The sequence below is a fragment of the Sceloporus occidentalis genome, unplaced genomic scaffold (assembly GCF_023333645.1).
Source record: "Sceloporus occidentalis isolate IW3139 unplaced genomic scaffold, rSceOcc1.0.p SCAF_13, whole genome shotgun sequence".
In the NCBI taxonomy this organism is placed as follows: Eukaryota; Metazoa; Chordata; class Lepidosauria; order Squamata; family Phrynosomatidae; genus Sceloporus; species Sceloporus occidentalis.
The window spans coordinates 2,157,761-2,176,547 of NW_028316993.1; the positions used below are offsets into that span (position 1 = coordinate 2,157,761).

Consider the following 18,787-nt stretch of genomic DNA (forward strand, 5'->3'; position numbering starts at 1 on the left):
CATCATGCAACGGGGCTGAAGTGGGGAAGGAAGGTGGGGGGAAGAAACGGCGGGTCGGCTGAGGTAACCGGCGCCATTTTGTCAGCGCCTCCTCGGCTCTGGTCACTCGCGTTTCTCATCCCTCAAGGCCTTTTCCAGCCCCAGAAGTACGAAAGTTAATTACATTATTATATAAAAAGCACACAGAAGCATAAAATGTTGGTTGTTTACCTTCCCTCATCGACCTGGAGCGCCTTTTTAGCGCCACTGTTATAGTCCCTCAGGGCCTTTTTTCATGCCAAAGAGTGAAAATAATAATTAAAAAAGCCACAGAAACATGAAACTATTGTTTGCTGTCCTTTTCAGCTTCATTTTTTATGGTCCCTGACAGACTTTTTTTCGAGCCAAAGAGTGAAAATAAAAATAAAAGGCCACAGAAACATAAAATGTTTGTTGTTTACCATTCTTGAGTGCTTTTTCAGCTCCACTTTTCTGGCCCCTGACGGCCTTTTTCAGCTCAAAAAGTGAAAAAATAAAATAATAATTAAAAAAAGCCACAGAAACATAAAATATTGGTTGTTTACTGTCCTCTAGTAGATGTCAAGCGCCTTTTCAGATCCATTTTTCCGGTTCCTGAGGACCTTTTTCAAGCCAAAGAGTGATGATAATAATAATAATAATAATAATAATAATAATAATTTAAAAATTAAATAATAATAATAATAAATTTTATTTCTACCCCGCCCTTCCAAGAAATGATCAGGGCGGCTTACAGAATTTTAAAAACATTACAATACAGATAAAATTCAATCAGCAATTAAAACCATTATTACAAAACAGGAACAGGAAAATGATAAGTAAAAAATACATCTAACAGGGGCAGTAGAAAAGGCAGAAACAATCATCAATCCAGGGTCAAGGAAACAGAAAGGGGCAGGAAAAACAGACAAACAATTTAAGGTGGGAAGGCCAGCCGGAATAGATATGTTTTCACCTGTTTTTTAAAAACATCTAACGAGGCGGCGGAGCGAAGCTCTGCAGGGAGCTTATTCCAAAGTACAGGGGCAGCAGTGGTAAAAGCCCTCTGTGAGGTCCGAGTCAAATTAGACCTAGGGACCTCCAACAATTTGGTCCCAGATGTTCTGAGTGTGCGGGGTGGATTGTGTGGGGAGAGGCGGTCCTCCAAGTACCCTGGGCCCAAGCCATTTAGGGCTTTATAGGTCAAAACCAACACCTTGTATTGAGCCCGGAAGCGAATAGGCAGCCAGTGAAGATCTTTTAAAATAGGTGTTATATGGTCCGACCTGGAACTACCAGCGACCAATCTGGCTGCCATATTCTGCACTAATTGCAGCTTCCGAGTTTGGTACAAGGGTTGCCCCATGTAGAGCGCATTGCAGAAATCCAATCGAGAGGTTACCAAAGCATGTACAACAGATTCTAGGTCCTTTCGGTCCAGGTAGGGACGCAGCTGGCGTATCAGCCGAAGCTGATAACAGGCACTCCTGACCGTCGCATCCACCTGGGAAGTCAGCTGGAGCGACGAATCAAGGAGTACTCCCAAGCTGCGCACCGAGTCCTTCAGGGGGAGCGTGACCCCGTTCAGGGCCGGGTGACAAATCTCACCACCAGGAACCGGGGAGCCTATCACCAGTACTTCCGTTTTCCCTGGATTCACACTGAGTTTGTTCTCCCTCATCCAGTCCATTACTGACGCCAAGCAGGCATCTAGAGGAGAGATGCCAACCTTAGTTACTGCATCAGTCGGAGACATAGAGAAAATTATCTGGGTGTCATCAGCGTACTGATAACACCGCGCCCCATGTCTCCGGATGATCTCTCCCAGCGGCTTCATGTAAATGTTGAATAGCATAGGGGACAAGATCGCTCCCTGAGGGACACCAGATGTCAGGGCCCTCCTATCGGAGCGACAGTCCCCCAGCTCCACCATCTGGGATCTGCCCGAGAGGTAGGAACGGAACCACTGCAAAGCAGTGCCCCCAATTCCCAACTCCCTCAGGCGTCCCAGAAGGATACCATGGTCAATGGTATCGAACGCCGCTGAGATGTCCAAGAGCACTAACAGGGACACGCTCCCCCTGTCCATGCCCAGACGGAGATCATCAACTAAGGCGACCATGGCAGTCTCAACTCCATAGCCCGCCCGGAAGCCAGTTTGAAATGGGTCCAGAAAATCGGTGTCGTCCAAGATCGACTGAAGCTGGAGGGCGACTGCTCTCTCGATCACCTTCCCTAAGAAAGGTAGCAGCGAGATTGGTCTATAATTATTATGAAGCAGGGGGTCTAAGGAGGGCTTCTTTAGCAGGGGTTTAACCACTGCTGATTTTAATTTAGATGGAAACTGGCCCTCACTTAGAGATGTATTAATTATGTGGTGCAACATTAGTCGCACCACGTCTCCCCCCTGAGCTGCCAACCATGAGGGACAGGGATCAAGAGAGCAAGTCGTCCTCCTAACACTTCGGAGGATCTTGTCCACTTCATCGGTACTAACAAACTCAAAGTGATCCAGTATAACAGGGACCGCGGACGCTTCGGACACCTCTCCTATAGGATCTGCACAAAAACTGGCGTCGAGATCAGCCCTTATCCGAGAGATTTTATCCGCAAAGAAGTTGTTAAAATCGTCGCAGCAGGCTTTTGATGGTTCCAAGATAGGGCTCAGGGTGGGAGGGAGCCGAGTTAGCTCCCTCACAACCCTGAACAGCTCTGCCGGACGCGACTCTGCGGACGCAATACGTGCAGCATAGAAGGAGTTCTTTGCTGCACGTATTGCCACTCCATAAGCTCTTAAATGAGAGCGAAGGAGTGTCCTGTCAGACAAGCGCTGATGTCTTCGCCATTTGTGCTCTAGTCGTTGCACGACCCGCTTCCTTGCCCCGAGATCTTCCGTATACCAGGGTTGTTTATTGGAAGCAGGCCGGAAAGGACGCTTGGGAGCAATGCTGTGTATAGCCCTAGAGAGATTAGAATCCCAGATGTCAACTAGGGCATCAACAGAATCGCCGTCAGAGCCAGTCGTATATCCCTCTAGGGCTTCTTGGAACCTTATGGGTTCCATCAGCCTTCGAGGGTGGACCATCCTAATAGGTCCGCCACCCCCGGGAGGGTTAATGGTAGGAGCCTTGATTCTAGCCTCAACCAGGAAGTGATCCGTCCATGGCAAGGGAGAGACATTAGAGATCTCAACCCACGGAACCTCCATGTCCGTACTGAAGATCACATCAAGAGTATTACCGGCACAATGAGTTGGCCCTGAGACTAATTGAGACAGGCCCATGGCTGCCATGGTAGTCATGAACTCCCGAGCCGCACCTGTTGGAATGTCACTGGCCTCGAAAGGGATGTTGAGGTCCCCCAGAACAAGGAGCCTAGGGGACTCCAACACCAGTTCCGAGACCAGCTGTGTCAGCTCGGCCAGGGAATCTGTTAGCGCACGGGGTGGCCGGTAGACCAACAGAATCCCCAGACTGTCTCTGGCCTTCAGGGACAGGTAAATACATTCGATGTGATCTGTTTTCCGAACTGGGATCCTGGTTAAGGAAAGAGTGTTTTTATGGACCAAGGCAACACCGCCCCCCCGCCCACCTAACCTGATCTGGTCCTTAACTGAGTACCCGGCTGGAAGGGCCTGGGCCCACACTGCCTCATTCTCAAGCCCACAGAAACAAAATATTGGTTGTTTATTGTCCCTCGTCGTTCTCAAGCGCATTTTCAACCCCGCTTTTCTGGACCCTGAGGGCGTTTTTTCAAAAAACTGAGGAAATTATTATTTTACCAAGTATTTGTATACTAATAAATAATAAATAATAAAAATTTATTTATATCCCGCCCCTCTACAAGGTGCAATCTGGGAATGTTTTGGGGTTTTTTCACTAAAGGATGGGGTACAAATACTCTTAAATAAATAAATGACCCCTAAAACATTTCATAAAGTGTGCAAAGAGTTGGACAAAGTGTACAATGTTTTCAGGTTGTTTTGTTGTCCACCTGGAACATGTTTTTTTGGGTAATTTGCCTTTTAAATGCCCTGTGAGGATCAGCTACATCATTAAATATAAAAACGGCCATTTTTCTAAATCCAAAAGTGAATTTATGGCTATGGCTTTTTGTGGTTTTTCGGGTTATGTGCCCATGTTCTAGAAGAGTTTATTCCTGACGTTTCGCCAGCATCTGTGGCTGCCATCTTCAGAGAATGCTGAATTTATAGCTGTTTCAGGCTTTGGTTTTCTCCCCATTTGTCCCCAAAATTGCCCTGGATTTGCCACGCTGCCCATTCCTGGCATACGACAACCTCTCTTCTCTGCGCACTATCTTCTTTATATGACACATGCCACGTTTCTGTGTGTCACATTGTGCCGCGAAGCATCAAAACGGGTTCTTACACATTGCTCCATTCTCCTTGATGTGACATGTCACATCCATGTGCAAATTAAAATCAGCCTCTCTCGTGTCAAGTGCTGAGTAACCTTGCATCTTTCACATTTCGTAACCAACGAAATGCATCACAAACACACCTGTCGTATCACATAGAGCTGGAACCCTGACGTCCGAAAACCTTTTAACCAATTTGCACCGAATCAGGCATATTATACGAATCGCATCAACACTTTCGAGCATTGGTTATCCAAACATATACGAGTATAAGAAGTATTTGTTCCCTGTTCATAGTCTTCAGGGTTTTTATTCCAGATCTCACAGCTCACATAAAACTAGCAGAAACCAGTTTCATGGTTGTTGCCACCATTTCCACATTATCCAATTTTTAACCATGTAGAAGAATCAGCACAAAAATCATACGCTTTAAGGGTTTAAAGAGTGAGCTTCAAGTCAGATATTTACAGCTGAATTCTAAGCACATTTCCTTATAAATACATGAATTGGAGACGATTTCCTCATAGCCATACTTGGGATTCAGCCTCAGCATGTACTTTTTAATACCACTTTTATTTATGGCACTCATAGGAAACTGATTTTTTCTTCTCTATTTTAGGATTTGCAGTTTATAGAGGGATAAACTGCAAATCCTAAAGCTATAAATCACACTGCACAATGCAGCTATTGCAATCCAAGTGGAGCCATAGTGCTATAATTATTATTAGTAGTTCTCTGTTTCTGCATAGCCAGAGAATGTGGCTGTCTTCTTTGTGACCTGATAATAGCACTGCCTCCTGTCAGGCCAAGTGACTTGAGGCTTGTTTTCTCCAAAGCGGTTTTTCCAGTGACCACATCTTGCATGTAAATATAGAATCATAGAATCATAGTTGGAAGAGACCGCTAGGGCCATCCAGTCCAACCCCTGCCATGCTGGAAATGATGGAGAATATACAGTCTGGCTGGAGGGAAATGTGTCTTGGAGCCTAGAACCATCATCCAATTGCAGTGCAATTCGCACTGTGGTTTCAGTTCCTGCTCTATTACAAGAGACTGGCACCATCTCCAGTTGGGCATTATTGGGCAGGTTGGCAAATCTCCACTGAAGAGAAAGATCCAGCACAGTCCTCTGACATTTAAACTCATATTCACTGGGACTGAAATCCTGCTTCCTGCAAACTTCTTCCAGGACCTGGAACAAGGCGGTGCTGGGCCTATGCACACCTTCATGCGCCTCCTGTCCGGGGCCCAAGAACATTCTTCTTAAGAGCTGCAGATCTGCCAGTTTGCTTCTTCTGAGTCTTCCTCCTAATACCAGATTTTATTCTCTGAATGTACTACATACTTTGCAAATTGCACCTTGTGTTTCTGCTTATGTAACATATAGTGGCCCTCTGGTATCTGCTGGGGTTTGGTCCCCCGTAGATGCCAAAATCCATGGATGCTCAAATCACATTAAATGCAATGGCAAAGTAAAATGAAGTCTCTTATATAAAATGGCAAAATCATTGCTTTTTTGAATTTATATTATTAAAAAAGATGTTCCAGCTGTGGATATGGTTGAATCCGTGGATAAAGGATACATGGCTATGGAGGGCCAAATGTATTATGATACAGAAGGCTGGTCTATAGACACTTTTTAGTATGGAACATCTAGTACCTACCTCTTCTGTTTCATCTTGCTAACTCATCTCATTACGAACAGCAGTTATACTATCAGAAACCATTGGGTGCATATAGCCTGCACTAAAGTACTGTTTGCAAACTACGATAGTTTTTGGCACTGTCTCTTCCTACACCACTCTTTGCATGAAAACAGTTTCAAACATAAAACTGTACCACTGAAAATGCACATTCTTCCCATTTATCCCAGCCTCCATTCCCCTCTACAACTGAAGTTTTAATTTTGTATTCCTGTTTCCCTTTTAATTCATCTACTGCTATACATATTCATAGCATAAAGAAATGTGTATATTGGAACTCAGAGAACCCAACAGCCTCAGCTCCATTGCCAGCCTCCTATCATGTAAGATGGGAAGATAGAGACTAGTTGTGGCTTTGACAGAGCCATTAAGTGGCGCTTTGCAAGAACCACAATCCCTAAGTAACTGCATCCTGTTGTCATGGCAACTATAGCCAGTTTTTCACATAAGCCTCCCAGTAGGGTATCAAAGAGCGCTTGCTCAGTGTTGAAAACTGGGAGATTTATCCCTTAAGTGTTCTATAATAGGTACAAATTGTTGGCCACAACTCATACCAAGCTGATTTGTTTTAGAGAGCATTTCTCCATGATTCAACCATCTAGGGGTCAAAAGAAAACAGAGCCTCAAAATGCCCTTTAGGGGGCCAGGAAGACCATAAAACACATCCCCATGTCCCATAGGACACAACATTCATTTTTTGCAAGGGCAGGTGCCACGTTCCAAGGTTTCCTGGAGAGCAAATGGGCCCACATAGGCGGGATACAAACCACCATATAGTACGTATAGGATACGTACTAGGGTTAGGAAGGGGCGGTGCTTCCACACACCCCTAACCCTAGTACGTATCCTATACGTACAAGATGGCGGCGCCCCTTCTACATGGGCGCCGCCATCTTTACGTACTGGACGCATAGTGTCCAGACGTGTCGCGGCGCCTATGATGTCGCGAGTCCGCGCCAGGCGCCTCGCGACGTCATAGAGGCGCCGCAAGAAGAAGCTCCGAAATGGAGCTTCTTTTTTGCTCCGTGCGGGAGCCGCGCGGTTTGACTGCTGCAGCTCCCGCGCGGAGCAAACGGCGGCGGCGGGGAAGCGCCGCAAAGCGGCGGTTTGTATCCCGCCATAGTTTCCCATGTGATGAGCAACTCTGCCATATCTCCCGCACTTTGGCCTGTTACAGACTGCCAAAATAAAGCTGCTTCAAGTCTCTTTGGAGGTATGCTGTTTAAATGATGCATGCATCCCAAGAATCCGGAAGCTGCACCAAAAGCTGCACTCCAGTGCTTAGGAATGGAGTGTGGCTTTGGCGCGACCTCTGGACTCTTAGGACCCATGCATCATTTAAATAGCATACCTCCAAAGAGACCCCAAGCAGCTTTATTTTGGCAGTCTGTAACAGGCCTTTGTTTTAGGCTTAAGGAAGCTTTAAACAAATCATAAGCGAATGGAAGTCATTTCAGTGGTTTGAATGCTACAGCTGTTAACGCCTCAGGAGGCAAAAACGTGATGAAATTAACCCCCACATTTCCCAGAGGACACAATCTTTTAAAAACAATTGGGGTGCCAGGAAAGCTCCCTAGACCTCTTCATGCCTATCTCCTGCTGTAGCCTTATTTATAAAGTAGAGCAATTGGAGTTAGAAGTTGTTGTTTTCTTGGTCTTGAAAAGCAAGGGGTGGGAAGAGGAAATAAAAGCTTTTCTGAGTCATTCTTCAAAGAACAGCCTCAGAACATGTATCCCATTTCAAATGGAAATATATAGGCTACATATGCCCTTCTATACTAAGGGACGGAAAAGATGGGTACCACAAAAGCTCATTCAAAAAGGTAGAGACCAGACTTAAGCCATGGCATTTAATACTGAAGGAGCAACAGTGGCTTTATTGACGGAGGACACCCTAACAGACCCAGTTCCAACCAAACCTAAAATAGTTATATAAAATGTAGGCGTGTGTTTACTATACAAAGCTGGAACACAATCCCAAGAACAAGAAATCACACAGGTGACAACATCTTAAAAGAGGCATTTTATTACCTGCTCACTGCATTCAATAGAAACAATCCATCAGAAAAGGCATCCATGGGCATAAAGAAAGCAAAAAAATTAACATGAACAACAGGAAATTCTAAACCTGATCAAGGCAAATTTTGGGGGATTGGATTCAATGGCAATTTTGGAAGCATTTCTAATTTTTTTGTTTAAAAAATTGAAGGCATTTGAGAATATTCAGTACCCAAAGAGCCAAAAAGCAAAAGATTGGGAAGGAGGCTCTCCATTCTCATCCTCAATCCAAAGCCAGAGCTACTGCTCTCAAATATTAAAACCAGAACCGTAAAGAAAGCGAAGACCCCATACAGCAAACAAAGAACACACAGAGTCAAAGTGGTAATTGTAGTGCCAGGCCCAATTCTGCCTTCAGGTGTCACATCCAGAGCTCAAGTTCTTCATCAGGCTTTGCTCAAGATGGCATCCTACGCAAAGGGGTTTCAGGGAACTGCCAGGCGTCTGATGACATTTCAGCAGCTCCCATCATCAAGCGCTCGGCCAAAATGAACAAAACAGATGTGTCCTTAAGCTAAGAAAGAAGGGCAAAACGTTGTTACAAAGATTTGGTATTAGCAAGGTAAACCAACATTTGCTTTTATCAACCTATGACCACCACCTCTTACCAAGTATACAAAAGCTTCAGAAGAGAGGCTTCAAAGTTAGATTTTACTTTAGGTACTTTCACAAGGCAGTATTGCCAGAAAACCAAATAAGAATTCCACCTCCCCAATGGAATTTGCCTTCACTCCCCAAATTTCTAGCAGTACAGTGAGTGAGATGGTTAAGGAAAGCCATTCAGCTCATGGCTGTGTAGTGAAGCTGGGCTCAAGATGGCTGCCCTTGCAGAAGCCAGAGAACATTCTTCTTACAACTTATGCTGGTGTAACCAGTGTAAATGAGCTGGAGCTTCTGGCCTTCATGTCCCAGGTCCTCTCTAAATTACATCTGAGGCATGCAATTCTACACCAACTAAAAACAAAGCACCTTCTGTAGAACAAGAGGTTGCTTATGAGTTGGGTGGCCATTTTTGCACCTGACAAATGCACCACTTTTTGTGACAAGCAAGATGGAAGCCTTTTATGTCCCTGGGAGTCCAATCAGGTTTCGGGTTTGGTTTTGATGTACATTAGGCATCATCCCCATGTTGAAGTTCTCAGAGCCAGTGTATGAAGCAGAGCCACCACTAGAGGGATCTGAACAACATGTACAAGTCTCCTGCCACAGGTTTTGAAGGAGTAGCATGCCAATCACCAGCTTGCTTTGATTTAGAAGAGCAATCTGGATCTCAGTAAGGAATAAGGACCAGCCTGGATTCAGAATTCTTTTACAGGTATTTTGGTCAGGAGAAATTTAGAGTTGCCTTTACCTTTACTCTCAGTGAACAGTTGCTGCATCCTCAAAGCCATTTTTATGCTAAAGCTGCTTTGATGGCCATAGTTATCTTGCGGAATTTGGTGTCATCATCCACAAAGCCATCTCCATTCTGGCAGAAAGACAGCAAGTTAGAGAGTGTATCAGCTCCGTTAACATTTCAAGGAAACAGGATGGCCCAAGTTCTTACTACCTGAGGTGGCTGTAAATGGCCACCCTCCTGAGCACACCACCACCAGACCCTTATCTCCGATGGAAGAGGAAAATACAGTTGGACTTCCATTATTGCAAGTGATCCATTCCGGACCCCTGCAAAAACAGAGGTTCGTGCATATTCAAGCCTCATAGGCTTGAATGAGGCTTGCCCACATGCGTGCCCACAATTGGAAACAAAGAATTACAGTGGGGCCTCCGCATATGCGGACGTTTTTAAAGCGGCTTTGAGTGTATGCGCTCAAGCCACTGGGCGCGCGTGGGGCAGAAGGGGCAGCGCATCCCATTTAGTTGAATGGGCGTGCGCGCCCGTTGCGCCCCGCGCACCTCTGCGCCGCCATGCACGAGCCCCATTGTTTACAATGGGGCTCGAGCATAGGCGGAAATCGCCATACGTGGCGGGATCCAGAACAGATCCCCCGCGTATGGCGAGGTTCCACTGTACAAAGGGCAGCAATGATCAACCCACAGGTCCCTGGACACTCTTGGATTACAGTTCCCAGAATGCCTCACTTTTGGTCATGCTGACCAAATCTTTGGAGAGCTCAAATCCTACATCATCTGGTGATCCGAGTCTGGGAAACACTCTTGACTGAATGACTGGCTTTTTTGGGCTGTACAATTGTTGAACTGTAATCTCAAGAACTGTGCCTCTCAAGCTCTTGGTGAGACTGAAGCATTTCTTAGACAGGAGAAGCACTTACCTTTTTGGAGTGCACCAGCTTCCCTGCCACTGTCACTTCAAACCATCCTGTGACCTGAGGAGTCCCTTCCCCAGTCTAGGTAGGAAAACAGGAGAAGGCAACTTAAGCAGGCATTCCACCTTCTGGATTTCTCATTCAATGAGAGCCTCTTAACTTCCCCAGCTCTTAAATCCTGGTATTCCTGGATACCAACTGTAAGAGATGTTGGATTATATCTTCATTTCTTCAGCTATACATCCCAAGTGGCCCTCCCTGTAAGGGCATCGCTTGCAGGCCAATCAGATACTTTATTAGTGCAGTCATTAATAAAAGTCATTTCAGCAAAATAACATTTTGTATTTTTACTCTGTTGAAGGTGGTACACAGATATCTCCCTCATGAAGTCATTTTAGACCTTCTGTTACAACGATCTGAAAACCAAATCTTTGAGATACTACAGTAATTCAGCTAAAATTACTAATAGGTGAAACCACAAAGGAGACAGTCTTTTCCTTGTTAAAATTTCTTCTACGGAAGCAAGGTTCTTATCGTTTTTGAGAGATGGATCATATATTTGTGGGAGAGCCCCTGCTTCTCAGGGCAACAGTCGTAGGTTCAATTCCCAGAGCCTCCAGTTAGAAGGATCTAGTAACTACAAGTGATGAGCAGAGCTCTCTTTCAAAAACTGTAGATGGACACTGCTTGTCAGAACATTTATTTTCTCTGAATTCAAAGATATAGTCAAAGACATAGCCATGTTAGTCTGTAGAATCAGTCTGTAGAGAGATCTTGTAGTACCTTTGAGACTAACTGAAAGAAAGGAGTTGGCAGCATCAGCTTTCCTAGACTTCAGCTTACTTCCTTAGATGCATCTTTAGTCTAGGAAAGCTGATGCTGCCAACCTCTTTCTTTCAGTTAGTCTCAAAGGTACTACAAGATCTCTCTACAAACTACTTATTTTCTCTGTTTAAGACATCATTCTATGCTCCCCTCAGTCCAAAAGGCGACATTACAGGGCTAGCTGGAGAATGGGTATAAATGGCACAGAGCATCACCTTCTGCTTCAGGAATATTCAAGTTGCCTGCCCACACTGCGCAGTTATAGTGCTATGATTCCACTTTAACTGCTCTGGCCGCATCCTGTGGCATTCTGGGACTTGTAGTTTGGTGATATTGATGTACTAACACATTTTCTCTCTCAGGGCCAAAACACACTGCAGACATAATCCATTTTGAGACCGCTTTAACTGCTCTGGCTCAATGCTAGGGAACCCTGGGAACTGTAGTTTTGGGAGACGTTTCGCCTTCTCCGTCAGAGAGCTCTGGTGCCACAACAAACTACAACTCCCAGGATTCGCTAGCACTGAGCCAGGGCAGTTAAAGCAGTCTCAAACTGGATTATTTCTGCAGTGAGGGTTGGACCATTGAAGCTAGTCTGGGTCAGCAACAGTGCTAGAGTCCCTTGTTGAGGAACCACAGAGAAGCCAGACAACTCAACCAACGTCAAGAGCGTATACTTACAATTTCCAGCTTGCCCGGAAACTCTTTTTCAAGTTGTTTCCTGAGCTTCTGATACTAGCAAAGAAAGAAAAGGGAGATGTTAGTTTTAGAGTTCAGAAACATCCAAGCCTGTCTGGGGTACTTGGGAGAAAGTAAGGCAAGCCTGAACCCCTGTTAATCCTCCCATTTAGACCCCCTAATCTAGATCTGAGAAGGGTCTGTGGCATTGCCCAAAGGGGCAGAGCTGTTGCAAGTGTACCAGCTAAACCTCTGCATCCATCAAGTTCTTTGGCTCCTTCCAAGAAGGCTGCAGCTTTAATTAACAAGTCAGGAAGAAGAAGGAGCTTACCTTGGGACTGTATCCTCAGGCCCCACTGCAAAAGCAACACAACACACAAAATTAAAAGTAGGTACTGCAAGAAATTATCTACAACCGCCAAGGAATTTATCTCAACTGGCACAAACATCCAGAGAGTCTGTATTTGAACGTCTTCTTCCCAGGCAATGGCTTTGGCTTCAAGCAGGAATGTTTCCCAATTAGTTTCAACTACAGGAAGAGGAATAATACGCACAATGGTTTAAGCTTAGCCTACAAACCCTTTGTTTAGGTCCAAAACACACTGCAAAAATAATCCAGTTTGAGACTGCATTAACTGCCTAGGGAACCCTGGGAACTGTAGTTTATTGTGGCCCCAGAGCTCTCTCAGGACAGAGAAGGCTCAATGTCCCACAAAACTACAGTTCCCAGAATTCCCTAGCATTGAGCCAAGGGCAGTTAAAGTGGTCTCAAACTGGATTATTTCTGCAGTGTGTTTTGGACCTAAGTGATGATGCGTCTCAAACAAGCTGCAGGAACGCAGTTTAAGAAGGCTTTAACTGCCTTGGCTCAGTACTAGGGAATCCTGGGAACTGTAGTTTTCTTATGGCCCCAGAGCTCTCTCTCTCTCTCTCTCTGACAGATGTCTCACAAAACTACAGTTCCCAGAATTCCCTAGCATCGAGCCAAGGGCAGTTCAAGCTGAACTGAACATTATTTGTGCCTTTATTATTACTATTACTATTTTATATTTTAATAGCCCACCTTTCTCCCAATATAGGGACTATATTTTGGCACTTTATGCACTAATGTCTTTTGCACTATATGCATTATTTGTGCACTATTTGCACTATTTTTAGCACTGTATCAAGGGCTGGGGGAAAAGGAGTACAAGCAATCCATAACAGCATCATAGCATAACATTATTAGTAGTATTATTACTATATTATTAATTACATAATGTTCCTGCCAGGTTTCCTTACCAATAGACCACCTTGATTTTGACAGCCATGATGATGGCAGCGAACGTTCAGGCCTCCAACGTTCTCTTATGGAACGCTGAGCTCCAGATCAAAGGCACCGACCGAACGCTGAGAACGCCAACGTTCCGATTTGGAACGTTGCTGCGACTGAAGGCCCTTTTAAGGCGCGGCGCGGGCGAGTCCACTATTTGCAAAGAAAAAAGGGGGGGGGACAGAAGGAGGAAAAACCAACCAACCCAAGAGCCTATTCCTTTTCTCTCCATCGATTTTTCCCTTCCTCTTTTAAATATAAAAGAAGCATGAAATTAAGGTGCAAAGGAAAAAAGGCACAGCAAAGGGCTGGAAAGGTGGCCTTCTCCCCCTCTGCCCAAATGGTTTGGCCCAGTTGGCGATGAATCGCATGACAGCCATGTTGTCCCTAGAATCATAAAATGCTAGAGTTGGAAGTGAGCACAAAGGCCATGACGCACTCCAACTCGCATTCTGCCATGCAGGAACTCCCAATCAAAGCAGAAGGCCACCCAGCCTCTGTTTAAAGGCCTCCAAAGAAGGAGGTCCAAGGCATACTGAGTAAGTCCAAAGCATATTGAAGATACATAGGATCATAGAGTTAGAAGATACCACAAGGGCCATCCAGTCCAACCCCTTGCCATGCAGGAACTCTCCATCAAAGCACTCCCAACAGATGGCTATCCAGCCTCTGTTTAGAAACCTCTAAGGAAGGAGACTCCACTACACTCCGAGGGAATCATAGAATCGTAGAGTTGGAAGAGACCACAAGGGCCCTGATCCAGTCCAACCCCATTCTGCCATGCAGGAAATCCAAATCAAAGCACCCCCGACAGATGGCCATCCAGCCTCTGTTTAAAGACCTCTAAGGAAGGAGACTCCACTACACTTCGAGGGAGTTTGTTCCACTGTCGAACAGCCCTCACTGTCAGGAAGTTCCTCCTAATGTTGAGCTGGAATCTCTTTTCCTGGAACTTGCATCCATTGCTTCAGGTCCTGTTCTCTGGAGCAGCAGAAAACAAGCTTGCTCCCTCCTCAATATGACATCCCTTCAAGTATTTAAACAGGGCTATCATATCCCCTCTTAACCTTCTCTTCTCCAGGCTAAACATCCCCAGTTCCCTGAGTCGTTCCTCATAGGGCATGGTTTCCAGACCCTTCACCATTTTAGTTGCCTTCCTTTGGATACATGGCTCCAGTTTCTCAACATCCTTTTTGAATTGTGGTGGCCAGAACTGGACACAGTTTTCCAGGTGGGACCTGACCAGAGCAGGTACAAAGGAGGACGTCTACTTAGTGGTGCATCCTTCTTTGGAGAAGGAGAGGAAATGAATAAGTAAACAACTGACTCCACATAATGGAGCAGTTAAGGAGAGAACTCATGGGGTTTAGTTCCTCTGCGCCATGCTTTCTGGATGCACAAAGCCCTTTGGGAGGGAGGAGCTGGGGAAGGCATTGCCCAAGCATGTTAAAATCTGTGGTCAGTAAGTGCAGTGTGTGCTGGGCTCAGTGTGCAACATCCAGTATCTGCACTGAACATTATACACAGTGATCATGATGTGCATTGTGCAGTGATCAGTGCATGCGCAAAACAGTATGTGCAGTGATCATGATGTGTGATGGACACAATGTGCAGGGCTGGCAGTTTGTGCAGTGACCAGTATGCACAGTGATAACAATAGCAATACCAAGTACATTTCTATACCACTGAACACTCCCTAGCGATTTACAATGGTGCCACAAGAAACGCCAATTCCCAGAATTCCATAGCACTGAGCCAGGGCAGTTCAAGCAGTGTCAAACCGGGCCAAATTTATTGCTCCAGTGTGGATTCAGCCCTAAACTGTGTGCAGATATGCTTAACACACCAATTACACAGCTCTGGCATAGGCTGGGCTGCTATTCCAGGCTGTTATCCAAAGCAGATGTTCATAAAATCACACATTTTTGTTTTTCACGGACGTCGCTCGATCGGCCGCGCCTCGGAGCAGCTGATTTTGAGCCTGTATCAAAAGACACACGAAACCGACTCTCTAACACAAGGCCCACTTGTATGTTCAGGATGACAATCCTGTGATTGAGAAACATAGCTGGGACCCTCTGTGTGATCTTTCTGTAGAGAGGCAACATCATAAGATTGGAAATACTGGGTGCCTGTTCCAAAACGCGCATCACATACACATCTGACCCCTTTTCTTAAATGTTAAAATGATCTGTTAAGTAAGCTAACACACGCCATGCCCTCCCACTGTCTGGTTTTTGGAGGAACAATCCTGATTAATCCCACTTTTTCAGCCATTTTTGAAATGCCCATTTTTTGTCTCCTCTTTCCTCTTTCTTTTCACCTTATTTCACTTGCTACAAACTGAATTCAAATAGCAAAAGGGGTGTGAACTCCATTAATTTAGCAAGGAGAGGATAGTGGAGGAGAGGACGAAATCATGCCATTTCCCAGTAGACTCAGGCAAAAGCACCATCTTCTCGCTTGGATGTCCTCCCTCATTTTGGTCATCTTGACCAACTGCACTTTTGATGCTGCTTGGCCACCTTTGTCCAGCTTTTCAGCTCTGAAATATTGACAGGTGCCGTATATACTTGATGATAAGTCGACCTCGCGTATCAGTCGAGTGCCAAAGTTATGGATTTTTATATAACCCAGGTATAAGTCAAGGGTAAACCTTAGGGACATGTAACAAAGGATGCAAAAGATGAAGGGAAGGGAAACGATACCAAAGCACACTGCTATTTTTCCAAAAGGCCGGAAGTGGCATCGCAGCAGAAAAAATAGAGAATGGTGGTGCTTCTTTTAGTTTCTTCCAAGATGGACCTTGCCTTTTGCTACTCTACTCAAAGAAGGAGACTGTTCCTTTTTGATAAGAGTTAAGGTACAGCACTTACAGTACTTACGTTGACCCTTGGATAAGACGACCCAGGTTTTTAGGGGTCAATTTTTGGACTAAAATTTCTAGACTTATACATGCCATAGAATCATAGATTTGGAAGAGATCCCAAGGGCCATGCAGTCCAACCTCATTCTGCCATGCAGGAAGACAGAATCAAAGCACCCGCAACAGATGGCCATCCAGCCTCTGTTTAAAAACCTCCAAAGAAGGAGACTCCACTACTCCTTGAGGGAGTGTTTGCCACTGCTGAACGTCTCTTACTCTCAGGAGGTTCTTCCTAATGTTGAAATAGAATCTCTTTTCCTGTAGTTTGCATCCACTGCTCTGTGTCTTATTCTCTGGAGCAGCAGAAAAGAAGCTTGCTCCATCCTCAATATGGCGCTGCTTCAAATATTTAAACAGGGCTATCATATCACCTCTTAGCGTCTCTTCTCCAGACTGAACATACCCTAAGTCTTTCCTCATAAGGCATGATTTCCAGGCTGGTCACCTTCCTTGGGACATGCTCCCTCTTGTTGCGCCAGCTGCAAGGCAGCAGAACACATAAATTAGTTTCTATCCCCTCCTAGTGGGCCCTTAAAAAACAACAACCGTCCTATTGCCTATTTCCAACAACCAGGTAACACAAAACATCCAATACAGGTTAAGTCTCCCTGATTTGAAATGCTTGGGGCCAGAACTGTTTTGGATTTTGACGTTTTTTCCACATGTTGGAATATTTGCCTATACATAATGTGATATCTTGGAGATGGCATCCAGGACTAAAGATGAAATGCATTTATGTTTCGTATATACTTTTTACACATGGTCTGAAGCTGGAAGGGAGGGTTTGCACCATGCTGAGTAACCGGAAAGTACAGGGTCTTGTTTGCAGGTGATATAACTGAGGTCCAGAACACACTGCAGAAATAATCCAGGTTGAGGCCACTTTAACTGCTTTATAAGTATAGTTTATAAGAATTGTAGTTCATTGTGGCACCACAGCTCTCTGAAAGAGAAGGCTAAATGCCTCGCAAAACTACAGTTCCCTGGATTCCCTAGCATTGAGCCAGGGCAGTTCAAGCGGTCTCAAACGGGATGATTTCTGCAGTCTGTTTTGGACCTAAGAGGGGCATCCATACCAGTCAGAACCGTATTAAACAGGAGAGTTATCATACTTGTGTTTTATAGACAATATTTTAAATAATTTTCTGCATGGAACGAAGTTTGCAGAAAAACAAGAAAGCAAAGGCGTCAGTATCTCAGCCGCCCATGTAGACAGTTTTGGATTTTGGAATTCCAGATGACTCAAGCTATATTAATTTTAAAACATCAGTCCTATGAGCAAAAGCAGTCCTTCAGGCCATTATGGACCATCTGAGACTCATATTTGCACCTTAAATTGAACCTGGACACAGTTAAGTAACCAGTGCGGTAGATATAAAATTGGCCAGATAAAGAGTTTGGAAAAGTTACTTTTGGAAAGGAGGCTGAGATGGTATCCTTCTCAGTAAACAAACCTGTGTTGCATTTTCTTCTTTATTAATAACTAGTGCCATCTTGACCCCAGTCTGATGTTGCATGGCCACATGGGGCCAGATTGTCAGCTGTGAAATGTTGGAGCGTATGCTACATTGCTAGACCTAAGCAGATTTTCTGGTTAGTTCCTGGATAGAAGATCACTAAAGGAGTCCTTTGTACATCCCCTTAAGTTCCATTATGGAAGGAAACTTAAATAGAAACATTACTCTTTCTCTCTCTTTTTTTCCCCAGTGTCCTGCACAATTTGGACTTCCCCAAGAAAGGCTCAACTTCTACCTGCTTCCTACTTGTGAATCATCATGATAAATCAATATTTCCCCGCTTCATTCTTGATATACATTTCCTCTCCATCTGCAGGATGCCTCACTGTGAGTCTCATGTCAGCAAAAAGCGCGATTGCTGCAAAAGAAAAGACATCCGACTGAACAAAGATAAAAATCCCCCTCCCTCCATTGCGCACACCACACTTTCGCAGTAATAAAACCCTCTGTTTGAGCCACTGATACTTATTTATAGCTTTCATCTCTTTGCTTGTACAGCAAATCCAGGAAATAAAAAACAGATGTCAGAAAGCTGTCAGATTTAGCTGGCTCATTCCTTCCTAAAATCATTAATGCAACTAAAGCATTTCATTCCTCCCCCCCCCCCCCCCAACCTCTTGCCAAAGGATGCCAAACTTGATCAGACTCCAAAGAATGATCCAGGAAGACAAAAAACAATATAGCAGCATTATTAATGCCAAGGCAGCATGGATCTGGTCAAGAAAGTCAATGGATAGCCACTAAGAACCTTATGAAAGAGCAAGCTATGGTATGAATAAATAATAGGATGCTGTTGCATATTTTAAAATGTCAGACTGAAAACTCTAGTACTGGAAATTGATTTTGCTGCAGATTAAAAATGTATACGTATAACTCAGCATTTTTTCAGGGTTCTGTTTATGTGCCAAATCTCTCACAACCACCGAACATCACTCTGAAATCAACATGGTTTAAGGTCTCTCCATGCTTCCCTTCCTTTCTTTTGTTGTTGTTCTGTGCCTTCAAGTCGTTCCTAAGGAGACCTTGACAAGATTTGTTCAGAGGTTTGCCTTTGTCTTCTCCAGAGGCTGAGAGCATGTGACTTGCCCAAGGTCCAAAATGCAATAACAAATTGAGTTTTTGACTTC

The 18,787-nt window shown here is 44.7% G+C and overlaps 1 protein-coding gene across 1 annotated transcript; it reads right to left on the reverse strand.

Annotated features, from left to right (window-relative positions):
* Positions 1-8,087: 8,087 nt before the first annotated feature.
* Positions 8,088-13,342, reverse strand: SELENOW (selenoprotein W). Its single transcript, XM_089478677.1, has 6 exons — positions 13,187-13,342; positions 12,237-12,261; positions 11,909-11,962; positions 10,409-10,483; positions 9,487-9,603; positions 8,088-8,649 (listed from the first exon to the last, which is right to left on the reverse strand). The coding sequence occupies exons 1-5, from the start codon at positions 13,213-13,215 to the stop codon at positions 9,529-9,531; spliced, it is 258 nt and encodes an 85-aa protein (XP_089334803.1). The 5' UTR covers positions 13,216-13,342; the 3' UTR covers positions 8,088-8,649; positions 9,487-9,528.
* Between the last annotated feature and the right edge of the window lie 5,445 nt (positions 13,343-18,787).